Source organism: Delphinapterus leucas, chromosome 1 (assembly GCF_059928025.1).
Source record: "Delphinapterus leucas isolate spDelLeu-1000000601 "Yukka" chromosome 1, BTC_Dleu_Yukka2, whole genome shotgun sequence".
Classification (NCBI taxonomy): domain Eukaryota; kingdom Metazoa; phylum Chordata; class Mammalia; order Artiodactyla; family Monodontidae; genus Delphinapterus; species Delphinapterus leucas.
The window spans coordinates 77,469,650-77,481,458 of NC_143129.1; the positions used below are offsets into that span (position 1 = coordinate 77,469,650).

General features: G+C 54.2%; 1 protein-coding gene across 6 annotated transcripts in view; it reads left to right on the plus strand.

The window, feature by feature from the left end:
• Positions 1-11,809, plus strand: part of SMG5 (SMG5 nonsense mediated mRNA decay factor) — a 30,524-nt gene that overhangs the window by 15,933 nt on the left and 2,782 nt on the right. For all 6 annotated transcript variants that reach the window (XM_022559583.2, XM_022559581.3, XM_022559580.3 and 3 more), the window contains exons 11-20: positions 203-340; positions 506-1,105; positions 2,794-2,969; positions 4,113-4,188; positions 4,885-5,060; positions 6,067-6,225; positions 9,319-9,378; positions 9,780-9,939; positions 10,362-10,452; positions 11,302-11,376. In XM_022559583.2, the coding sequence (XP_022415291.2) occupies positions 203-340; positions 506-1,105; positions 2,794-2,969; positions 4,113-4,188; positions 4,885-5,060; positions 6,067-6,225; positions 9,319-9,378; positions 9,780-9,939; positions 10,362-10,452; positions 11,302-11,376 (1,711 nt within the window). The remainder of the gene's footprint in view (positions 1-202; positions 341-505; positions 1,106-2,793; positions 2,970-4,112; positions 4,189-4,884; positions 5,061-6,066; positions 6,226-9,318; positions 9,379-9,779; positions 9,940-10,361; positions 10,453-11,301; positions 11,377-11,809) is intronic.

The window sequence follows — 11,809 nt, forward strand, 5'->3', positions numbered from 1 at the left end:
GAGGAAGCAGGATGAGCTGGCACATTCCACATTACAGGATGAGAGTGAAGAGCCCTGAGAAGTCTTTTTTTACCTTAGAGGAAGTTTTCAGAGGTAGTCGGATCCTTGGAAGGGTTGAGAACAGGTGAGATGAGGTTGAAATTAGTGGAGCCTACTCCTTTTCAGGGCCCTGGGCCCCTAATGCTGGCTTTCCTGGTTTTAGGATCCAAGCAGTACAGTGCAGCCATTGCCTTCACCCTGGCCCTCTTCTCCCACCTTGTCAATCATGTCAACATACGGCTGCAAGCTGAGCTGGAAGAGGGCGAGAATCCCGTCCCGGCATTCCAGAGTGATGGCACAGGTGCAGGCACGGGGGAGGTTGTGACTGTGGAAAGGTTAGCATGGGGTGTGGGGATCGTGGGAGGGGAACACAGCTGTGGCAGGGGAGGTGCTGTCAAAGAGCACCTGCCAGTGTCCTCGTTCCGGTTTGTCCCTAAGGCCCCACCTGACCATCCTCTTTTCACAGATGAACCAGAGTCCAAGGAACCCTTGGAGAAGGTGGAGGAGCCGGGTCCTGAGCCTCCTCCTGCAGCATCTCAAGATGGCGAGGTCAGAAAGAGCCGGAAGTTCTCCCGCCTCTCCTGCCTCCGCCGCCGGCGCCACCCACCCAAAGCTGGTGATGACAGTGACCTGAGTGAAGGCTTTGACTCAGACTCGAGCCATGACTCAGCCCGGGCCAGTGAGGGCTCAGACAGTGGCTCCGACAAGAGCCTTGAAGGTGGGGGAACAGCCTTTGATGCCGAGACAGATTCAGAAATGAACAGCCAAGAGTCCCGATCAGACCTGGAAGATATGGAGGACGAGGAAGGGACACGGTCCCCAGCCCTGGAGCCACCTCGAGCCAGGTCAGAGGCTCCTGAATCCCTCAACGGCCCACTGGGGCCCAGTGAGGCCAGCATTGCCAGCAATCTACAAGCCATGTCCACCCAGATGTTCCAGACTAAACGCTGCTTCCGACTGGCCCCCACCTTCAGCAACCTGCTCCTCCAGCCCGCCACCGAAGCTCCCACCTTGGCCAGCCGCAGGCCCTGTGTCAATGGGGATGTGGACAAGCCCTCAGAGCCAGGTACTTGGGCCTCTCTTCATCATCTTGCTTTGGTCCTCACCTCCATACCATCGGCATTCATCTGAGAGAGGCCACTTTTTTCTCTGTTTGAGTACCTCTCATCCCCACCCTCACTGCCTGGCTTTCGGCTTCTGCCTGTAGTGTGGCCTGGAGTTTTTTCCTGGGAATCCCCTCTGCTGCTCACTTCCTTATTCTCAGCTCCCAACTGATTTCATGGTCTTATTCTCCCCCCACTCCCACCTTGCCCCGTGGGTTTGGGGCTTTTCTCCCTACACAGCACTGCAGCTGTAACTCCCTCCCGTGCCATCCCAGGTCCTACCAGGGCTCCTGGAAGCTAGAAAAACAGCACCCACCAGGGCAGGTGGATTAGAATGAGACTGTTTCCCTGAGGGTCTTCCCCTGAGGTGCAAAGGGAGCACCTGGTCAGCAGCAGCAGTGAGCATTTGCGGCATCTACTCTATGCCAAGCACTGGGTTGGATTTTTTGGGGGTCTTATCTAATTTTCACTGCAGTCTTGTGGTGGAAGAGTTATCATCCCTATTCTAAATTCTGTTCTTTACCTCCAAGCTTCTGTGCACAGTGCTTCTTTGGTCTGGAATATACTTTTCCTCCCTTGCCCCGAGCCTCTCAATTAGCCAATTGCTTGCCTAATTCTCACTTTAGATTTTAGCTTAAAAGTCACTTGGTCTGGGATTCCTCCAAGGGTAGGCTTCCTGTGGGCTCCTGTAGACTCTGCACCTTGGCAACTTCCAGCCTTTTCCCACTCGAGTGACATTGTCCGTTGACTTGTCTGTCCCTCCCCTGCAATACCATGAGCCTCTTGAGGGCAGGGCAGTCAATGTTTTGTCTATCGCTGTATCCTCATTGCCTAACACAGTGCTTGGCACGTGGTTGGGACTTTGAATGAATAACAGAAATGAGGAAGCTGATGCTCAGAGCTGGAGTGTGAGCCACTTGGTGTTCTAACCTGCAGACTTGAAGAGCTAGGAGTTGGAAGTAGTTCTTTTAATTCTGTACCCCTTTTCTCCCCACCTGTAGCTCACTCTGACTGTCTGCCCTGCCTTTTGCACAGTATAGGCACATCATAAATATCAGTTGAGTGAGTAGCTGTAGACCTCACAAATTAGCTCGTGGTTTTTTTTTTAAATTTAGTTATTTAATTTATTTATTTTTGGCTGCGTTGGGTCTTCGTTGCTGTGCACGGGCTTTCTCTAGTTGCGGCAAGCAGGGGCTACTCTTTCGTTGTATTGCGTGGGCTTCTTATCACAGTGGCTTCTCTTGCTGCAGAGCACGGGCTCTAGGGCACGCGGGCTTCAGTAGTTGGGGCACGTGGGCTGTAGAGCGCAGGCTCAGTAGTTGTGGTGCACGGGCTTAGTTGCTCCACGGCATGTGGATCTTCCCGGACCAGGGCTCGAACCCATGCCCCCTGCATTGGCAGGCAGATTCTTAACCACTGCACCACCAGGGAAGCCCCTTAGCTCGTATTTTAAAAGGCACCAGGCTCTTGGCTTAAAAGCAACTAGTTAGTGAGTCTAGAAAAGTTAGGCAGGAGGCTGAGTCCTCCCTTCTCACATCAGAATTCTTCAGAAGAGTCCAAGCAGGTTGGGGCATGCTCCCCGCACAGAGCTGAAGCCTGTTGCCATGTGCCTACTAGTCGCTCATCCTGGTTCTCTGTCACCCACCCCCAGCCTCTGAAGAGGGCTCTGAGTCGGAGGGAAGTGAGTCTAGTGGGCGCTCCTGCCGGAATGAGCGCAGCATCCAGGAGAAGCTGCAAGTCCTGATGGCCGAAGGCCTGCTTCCTGCTGTGAAAGTCTTCCTGGACTGGCTACGGACTAACCCCGACCTCATCATTGTGTGTGCGCAGGTGCGTCACTCCACTCCCACTGCTCTCCGTCAGGTCCCAAGGTGTAAGGGGAGGACGCCAGCCAGGATGGGGTGTGGGAATCCCCTCAGGTGGGCTGGTCAAGACAAAAGTTATTGTCAAGCACCTGCTCTGTGCTGGCTCCTTATGCTTTTTACAGGGCAAGGATTAGGCATGACCTTTGCCCTCAAAGAGTCTGTGGCCTGGGCTGGGATACAAATTTTGTGGACTGGGAAAATAGCACTGCTTATTCTGCTTTGTGTCCCCAACGCCAGGCATAATGCCTGCCATTATGAGTAACGTCTGTGACAGTATGTGTTCAAGGGCTAACCTTGATAGGTAAACACCGGAGTCCAGAGAAAGGAGAGAGCACTGAGTAGTGACAAGAGAGATGAGACTGGGAAGTGACAGGATGTTCAGACAAGGTGCAGGTGTTGTGAGCAGGGAAACGGCTTAAAGAGAGTCCTGTAGCTGGAGTGAGTGGTGTCAGAAGCGGGCTGCCATGGAGACTGGCTGGCGTGATTGTGACCTTTTCCTTCCTTTCTCAGGTTCAGAGTCTTAATCTTGAGCCTCCGGTGCCCTGAGGCTTTTCTTCAGTGTTCCCTTATTGCAGTAGCACACCTGCCTGCTGTGGAAGACCCTTTTCTCTGCAGGCCGCCCTCTTCCCTAGATGAGGGGGTTTAGGTCAGGGCCAGGCGCCTTGGGCATGTGCTTGTGCCTGATGACAGCTAGTTAGTCATTGTTAGCCATCGAGGGCGGTGTGGTGAAGACGGTCATATCCCCAGAGCGGTGGCCCAGTGTGCACACGTGGAGGGCTGAAAGGAAAAGTTTGTGCTAGACAGGGAGAAGCTTCCTCCAACGCGCTAGCTTTTTCCACTACCGAGATCCAGAGAGTTTCTCCTGTGGTTTCAAGCCTTCAGCGGTTGATGAAGTTCAGTGAGGCTTCATGGTCCCCTTCTTCATTCCTCCCTGTTTTCCAAGTCCTCCGTGAGCCCCCCCCTTGGCCTCTTTTGTTAATTTTTCTCTCAAACGCTTCTAGGCCTGTGACCATAGCCCCAGACCCCTCAGATATAGTGCTTTTCTTGTTCACTGCCAGCCTCCAGCACTGCCCCAGCTGAAGGCTTCCTCTTCTCTCTCTCCCTCAAGAGCTCTCAAAGTCTGTGGAACCGCCTCTCTGTGTTGCTTAATCTGTTGCCAGCTGCTGGCGAACTCCAAGAGTCTGGTGAGTGAGTCCCTGGCACTGTCCTCCCTCTCTCTCCCTCACTGGCCCCACAAAGCCCGCCTCCCCCTTCCTGGTAACCTGGTCCTTAGGGTAAGGAGGTTAATGGGATTCACTGCCTAGCCTCCCTAACACACAGCAGTCATTGTGGTCTGGGCCTCTCTGGTTTCCTGCCCCAACGTGGGGAGGTGGCCTGGTCCACCAGGGAGTGTGCTCCCTGGGGAAGGCAGTGGAGTGGCAAGAGCAGAGTGAGGGGAGCCTGTGAGCCAGCCCCAGTCGCTGGTGTGGCACCGCTGCCTTCCTCATTGAGAATTGACCTTGACCTTCAGAGCCCATCTGCCTGGGTCATCCCCTCCTGCCACCTTCCAGCTGGAAATCACCTTCTCCTACCTCTGGACTCACCCAAGGGCAGTCCATTCCTTCTTCCAGAGCTCCTCCTCTCACATCCATCCTAGTGTAATTGTCCCTCTGTCAGGGGGCCATCCCAGTCTGAGCGGTGCTCTAACCCTCCCAGCTCTGGTCTCCTAAAGCTCTGCCTGACGGCCCTGTGTACCCATCTCTCCTTTCCTCCCCCCCCATCTCTCCCCATTTTGTGTCCGAGGAGTATGTCCTGTCTCACAGCCTCTGAGGAAGGGCTGTGTCCCTCTGACTGGGGGCTCCCATAGGGCAGGTGGTCTCATGTGTCCTCTTTCTCCCCAGGCCTGGTCCTGTGTCCTGAGGTCCAGGATCTTCTTGAAGGTTGTGAACTGCCTGACCTCCCGTCTAGCTTGCTGCTCCCAGAGGACATGGCACTTCGCAACCTGCCTCCCCTCCGGGCTGCCCACAGACGCTTTAACTTTGACACGGATCGGCTCTTGCTCAGCACCTCAGAGGAGGTGAGGATATCATTTCTCACGCCACAAGCTCTGTTGTTCATCAGACTCAGTAGCAAAGCAGGGGCTCAGGGCTGGAGGGGACGGGCAGGCACCCCTTCCATCCAGACAGGGAGCATGTCCCTGGGGCTGCAGCTGTGAGTCCTTTTTCACTCGGTGAACCATTTGGACTTCCTTTCCTCCTTGGCAGGATGTCCTTCCACAGGTTTGCTGTTGGTAGTGTCTCCCTTTGTAGAACAAGCCTCCTTCCCCTTTCTCCACTTTTTGGAGAGGACAAAACAAGTAAATTATTAGGGCTTTGAAATCTCTGTTGGTCTCTTTTCTTTTCTGAGCCCAGCCTCCTCTAAGCTGACCAGCAAACAGAAAGTTGGAGCTGGAAGGGAATGTGCTACCCATTTAGCCCAGTGACTTTCACCCTTGAATCTGTGTCACCACATGGGCCGTCTTGGGGCAGCAAAGGGAAGCCAAGTGGACAGGCGTCCCAGCCCCTGTCCCCAACACACACACACCCCACCCCCACCCCCACCCCCGCGTTGGTTCCTCCTTCTCCAGCTTGGCTTGATAGTCTGTTTTATATTTTAGCATTCTAGATAAGATTTTTGTTTGATGGGGAAAGAAGGGTTTTGCTGACCAAAAACATAAGTTGGAAATGGTGATCTAGTTTGTCCTTTCATTTTACACGTTAGGATCTGAGACCCAGAGAAAGATGGCATAAGAACCCAGGTCTCATCTCTCCCAGCCCATGCCCTTGTCTCTTTCTTCTCAGCCCTGAGTCCTGCTTCTCTAGTCCTTCTGGGAGTCTCCTCGCCCTACTTGCCCACTCCTTTTCCGTTAGCTAGAGGCCCTGGGCCTCGGCACTCCTCTTTTCCACCCCACAGACCACAGGCCTTACGAGGGAGCCCGTGTTGCTGAGTTGGTTGGGCTGGCAGGGACGGCGGAGGGGAGGAGCGGGGGCCAGTGGGCCTGGAGGGCCCTGCTCAGCCGGGCCGCCTCCCATGTCTCCTCACAGACGGTCGTGCGCATCTGCTGCATCCGCAGCTTTGGCCACTTCGTTGCCCGCCTGCAAGGCAGCATCCTGCAGTTCAACCCAGAGGTCGGCATCTTCGTCAGCATCGCCCAGTCTGAGCAGGAGAGCCTGCTGCAGCAGGCCCAGGCCCAGTTCCGCATGGTGAGTCAGGCCTCCCCTCCCTGTCTGCTCTGCTCCCGTGGGCTCACTGAGAAAGCCAGGGTCAGAGGCTTAGACACACTGGTGGCCCTCGACTGAAGAACCTGGTCGTTGGGGCCGGGGAGACTGAGCCTGGGGAGGGAACTGAGGGCTGATAGGGAGTGAGAGTTGCTTTGAGCAGAGGCAGCCTGGCACCGGCCTGTATGTAGACTCACTGGGGATTGAGGGCCATCTCTGTCACCTCCTAGTCTGAATTGAGCAAGTCACTTAACCTTGCTAAGTCTGTTTCCTCATCGGTTACACAGGAATAGTTGAATCAGCTTTATGGGGTTGCTGTGACTGTGCAATGATAGAGAATGGCAGGCACTTTGCACTTTCCATTATGGAGCGTGTGCTGTGGAGTATGTGTGCTCAGCAAAATGCTCCTTTCCCTTTCCTTTTCGAGGGATGAAGACTGAGGAATGGAGGGATCCCGGCATCAGACACCATGCAGGACCCTTCCATCCCACAGAAGCCTCAAAGAGTAGGAGGTGGCCTGTGTTACCTCTTTTCCAGTCAGTCATTCATTCCACAAATATTTACTGAGAATCTGCTCTATGCCAGACCCATCAGTATCCTAGGCATGAGGGTTACAGCAGCAAACAAGACAGGCCTTTCTCTTGTGAGGCTAATACTTTGTGAGCAACACTGTGGGTTCTTCAGTGGGGCCTGCACAACCCGGGGCGTGTTGTCCTCCCCAAGCTAAGTGGCACCAGTACATTTGGGGGGGTGGTGTCTGGCGCGGGAAGCACGGCCCACGTGTCTTGGCAAGCCCAGGGGTTCTTCTTCATCTCAAGCCAGTCTCCTCCCCCATGTTCTTCCTTTCCCCAGCCCCAGGCTCCCCGACCTCTGAGTACCCCCTTCCTGCGGATGGGAAGGGGCACAGTCTCCCCAGAAACCCCTCTCCTTGCTGCCTTAAAAGCAAGCACGTTTTGTTAAAAACTAACCTTTTGTGTTAAGGCTTTCATTGCTGTTGCATAGGGGAAAACACAGGGGGTTACAAAAATAATTATGGGGAAGTCACACAGCTTCAAAAAATGTTAGAGTTTGCAGGCATTTCCTCTGGCCTAAACCTCCCGAAGACTCCTCCTGGGGGCACGGAATACTTGAAAGCCCCTCTGGTGTGGTGCTAGACACCACAGGCCACGGTGGACTCAGGCCACACTGCCTGCTGGGACTGCCTCCTGCTCTGCCTGAGTCACGTTTCCACCCCAAGGGGTTTATCCCCTGGCAGCAGCAGCGTGGTCCTTGTCATGTTGCCATCTCCCATCATTTATCGAGAGTTTTCCATGTGCAAAGCTGCTTTGCATGTGACATCTCATTTAACTCTGTAACAGCCCTGTGAGGTGGGTGCTTGCAGCCTCATTTTATAGACAAGGAAGCTCAGAATGACAAAGGAGGAGGTATCAGTGGCAGAGCCAGGGCTCTGGAATTGGAAAGACCAGGCTCTTGTCCTTGTTCTAAGCTGCTGTGGGAGCTTAGCTTCTCTGCAAGCCAGGCGGGGCGCTGCTCCTACTCTCTGGGCTCTAGTGTCTGCCTGGTTTAGGGACCCCTCTTTCCCGATGGGTCTGGTCTTCTGCCTCCCTTCTTTGCTTTCTCTACCAGAGTTTCTCGAAGGGGACACTCCACAGGCGGGTAAGAGGTGGACACTTCATAACCATAGTATAATTATCAAAACTAAGAAGTTAGGATTGGTACAATCCTGTTAACTACAGACTTTATTCAGATTTCACTAGTTTTCCTCTAAATGTCTATTTTCTTTTCCAGAATCCCACATTACATTTGATTGTTTTAATGTCTCCTCAGTCTTTCCATGTCTTTTTTTTTTTTTTTAATATTTATTTATTTATTTGGTTGCACCGGATCTTAGTTGAGTCAGGCGAGCTCCTTAGTTGTGGAATGCGTGTGGGATCTAGTTCCCTGACCAGGGATCGAACCCGTGCCCCCTGCATTGGGAGCCCAGAGTCTTAACCAGCGCGTCACCAGGGAAGTCCCTTCCCTCGTCTTCTATAGTCTTGGCAGTTCTGAGGAGTAGCGTTCAGTTGTTTTGTGGACGCCCCTCACTTGGCCTTGTCTGGTGTCTTCCTATGATTAGGACGAGAGTGTGCATTCCAGACTAATATTTTAAAGCATCACTCTGATGATGCCAGTGTGCTCGTCAAAGAGCTTTCAGTGGCTCCCCATGTCTTTTAGAATAAGTCCCCATCTTTAGACCGTACTAAGGAATTTGGACTTCATCTAGAAGACAGAGGAAAACCATCACAGGAGTTTTAGTCAGGGCCATGGTGGACAGCAGATGGTTTTTGAAAGATCGCCTTGGTTGCAGGCAGAGAAAATGAGTTGGGCTGGAGGCAGAGACCAAAAAGAAGGTGGTTATAATAGTCAAGGTGGGAGGTACTGGCTTAGACCGGGGTTGCGTGTTGAAGATGGAGGGATGCAGAGGGATGTGAATGATTTTTTAGGAGGTACAGTTGACAGGACTGGGAGGCTGATAGCTTCTGGGGCTGAAAGAGAGGGAAAAGTCAAAGCTAGCTAGCTTTCTGACTTGGCAGGTGCGGGTTTACTTAGCAAGCTGGGGTGCACTAGAGGATGAGAAGCAGGTTCTGAGAAGCAGGCATTTGGGTATGTACGTGTGGAACTCACGAGTGGTCAGGTCTGGGCTGAAGCTGCAGCTTTGGGAAGAAGCTGGCAAGTGGATGATGATAGAAAGCGAAGGGGTGCATGGATGGTATCCCCTGGGAGGGAGGACAGATTGGGAGGAGCAGAGGTGGAACCCTGAGACACAGACAGGTGCCATCCCCTCCCTCTCTCCCTGGGAGGCGTGAGCTTCTGTGGGCTGCTAATGAAATGTGTTCAGATTACACAGGAGGGATATTTTTTCTCCCACGCCTCCCTTCCCCTCGCTTAGCAGGAGTGATAGAGAGCTGACTTTATATGAGGCCGTACCTATTTCAGACCCCAGGAATCCCTTTTGGTCTTCTTGATCACTGGAGAAAGGAATATTCATTCCCCCAGCTTCTTGTCCCAAGCTTAGCACCCGGTATTTTCCCCTTGTAGGCACAGGAGGAAGCTCGGCGGAACAGGCTAATGAGAGACATGGCCCAGCTACGGCTTCAGGTAAGAAGTTGGGGCCCCATACTCCTTCTGCTCTTGATCTGGTTATTGCCTGAAGCCCCCTGGCACGTCCTCAACCCTCCAGCTTCAGCCCCTGTTCTGCCTGCTGTGGCTCTCCACCTTGCCCTGGCTACCCTCCCAGCCTCCTAGACTGCCTTCCAACTGCTGACTTGTCACTGAGCTTTTGTGCTCCCTTCTGCCTTCACTTCTGTGTCTTTTCTTTCTCTTTCTCTTCCTCTTTCCTTTACCACTTGTTTCTGTCTACTTTTCCTATGAGGCCATTCGTCGAAGGGGTCCCTTGTTCCCATTGGCAGCAGGAGGAGCCCCATAAGAGCCACCTTGAGTACCATTCTTCCCCTGCCCAGGCTGCATGCAGCTCCACCCACTCTGCCTTCTCTCAACAGCTCGAGGTCTCTCAGCTGGAAGGGAGCCTGCAGCAGCCCAAGGCCCAGTCAGCAATGTCTCCCTACCTCGTCCCCGACACCCAAGCCCTTTGCCACCACCTCCCTGTCATCCGCCAGCTGGCCACCAGTGGCCGCTTCATTGTCATCATCCCAAGGACAGGTAACTATATTGGAGAGGTGGGAGCAGAGAGTGTGGCTAAAAGAGAATCTGGCTTGGGACTGAGAGACCCTTACTTGGGGCCCAGTTTACACACAGTGGCCTTGGTCAAGTCCTGCTGCCTCTCTGAACTTCAGTCATTTCATCTGCGAAGTGGGCATGGCAATCCCTGTTAAACCCTGACTCACAAGATGGTTGGGAGAAACAGATGAGAAAATCTAAGTGAAAGCAGTTGGTAAGTTGCCAACATACATTGTTGGCAGAAGGTCAGTGTCTGGAAGAGCTTCAGGATTCCTGTAGGAGCTACGGCCCCTTTTCCTGCAGTGCGTCCTGGAGTGAGTGCGGATGCTTCTGCAGAGCCCCGTGTCACGACAGCCTGAGCTCATCTGTTTTGTCGTTCCCCCACCCCCCATCTTGCCCGCCAGTGATCGATGGCCTGGATTTGCTGAAGAAGGAACACCCCGGGGCCCGGGATGGGATCCGATACCTGGAGGCAGAGTTTAAAAAAGGGAACAGGTGAGTGCAGGCCTGGCTGGACCTCTGCTGAGCACAGACAACAAATGCGTGTGTTCCTCGTGTAAGACACGTGGACCCTGGTCACAGTTGGCTCACTGCCTGGGGAGGGAGGCCGAAGACATAATTAGAAGTCAGGGTCTTAGGTGCTGAAATAGACAGCGATTGGAGGAGCTAGGAGCCCTGTTGGGGAACAGTGACCTGCTGTCCATCTACCTCTGGGGCAAACATGAGATCACTGTGACCGGGCAGAGGGGAACAAGCCCCCATCTCCAACCTATGGACTCCTTTGCAGGAGGTTCTCCTGCTTTAGGTGATCAGGTTGACCAAGGTGGGAGTGCCTTCATCGGGGCTGCCCAGGGGCTTCCCATGGGGCTGGGGGGACAGATGGCAGTGTATAGGTGCTCAGCCCAGCACAGGCCCGTCCTTCTGGCCTTTGGGGCCAGAAAAGGACTAGACACTGGGTGTAGGGAAGAGGGAGAAAGCTCCCTGCTCTCTGCTGGCTGGCCCACCCCTCCTCTGCATTTGCCCTTGCCTGGTCAGAAAGCTGCACAAAGCCTGCTTGTTTGGACCTTGTCTCCAGAAGCACTGACTTGAAAAGCATCTGCTGCTTCTCCCCTCCCAGCTCCTCCCCAGGGAGGAACCAGAGAATTGATGTTATCAGGAGGAGAGGCAAGCTGGGCTCAGCAGCCAGGAGGCCCCTTCAGAACGACTCCAAACAGACCTGTGATGTGGGAGACGCGCCCCCCCCCCCCGATAAAACTGGGTCCGCTGCGCCACAATGGCCTGCTTTGTATGAGGTGCCCTCCCTCTCCCCTGCCCCCAACCTACACTCTCTCGTCTCCTTTGCAGGTACATTCGCTGCCAGAAAGAGGTGGGGAAGAGCCTTGAGCGGCATAAGCTGAAGAGGCAGGATGCAGATGCCTGGTAAAATTTCAGCCCCCACCCCTAGAACCTCAGATAGGCTGCCTAACTTGCTCCTCTGTGGGCACTCCCCAGGACAGAGGGACGGGGCCGGAGAATTCCGTAACAGGCAGCAGGACCAGCGCGGGGCCAGGCTTATTCTGCCAGAGGCCTCCTGCAGGTCTCACCTTAGATGGAGTGAGAAGTTGCTCCAGCATCTGAGCCCCCGTGGCCCTGAGATCCTTGGGCTCAGCTTCCTCACTCATTGAACCTTTGCCCAGTCCCTGTAGCATGTCCTCTGGGGCCAGCTTCCAGGACCCTCTCCTCTGGGCTGCCTGGTTTCTCTCGCTCTCTCCTGGTGCCCTCCTCACCCCCAGCTTCCCCTGTGCCCTGGAGATCTGGTGTTCAGGCTGTGCTAATGCTGGGGCTTGGCCCGCCTTCCCCCTGCTCCCACCAG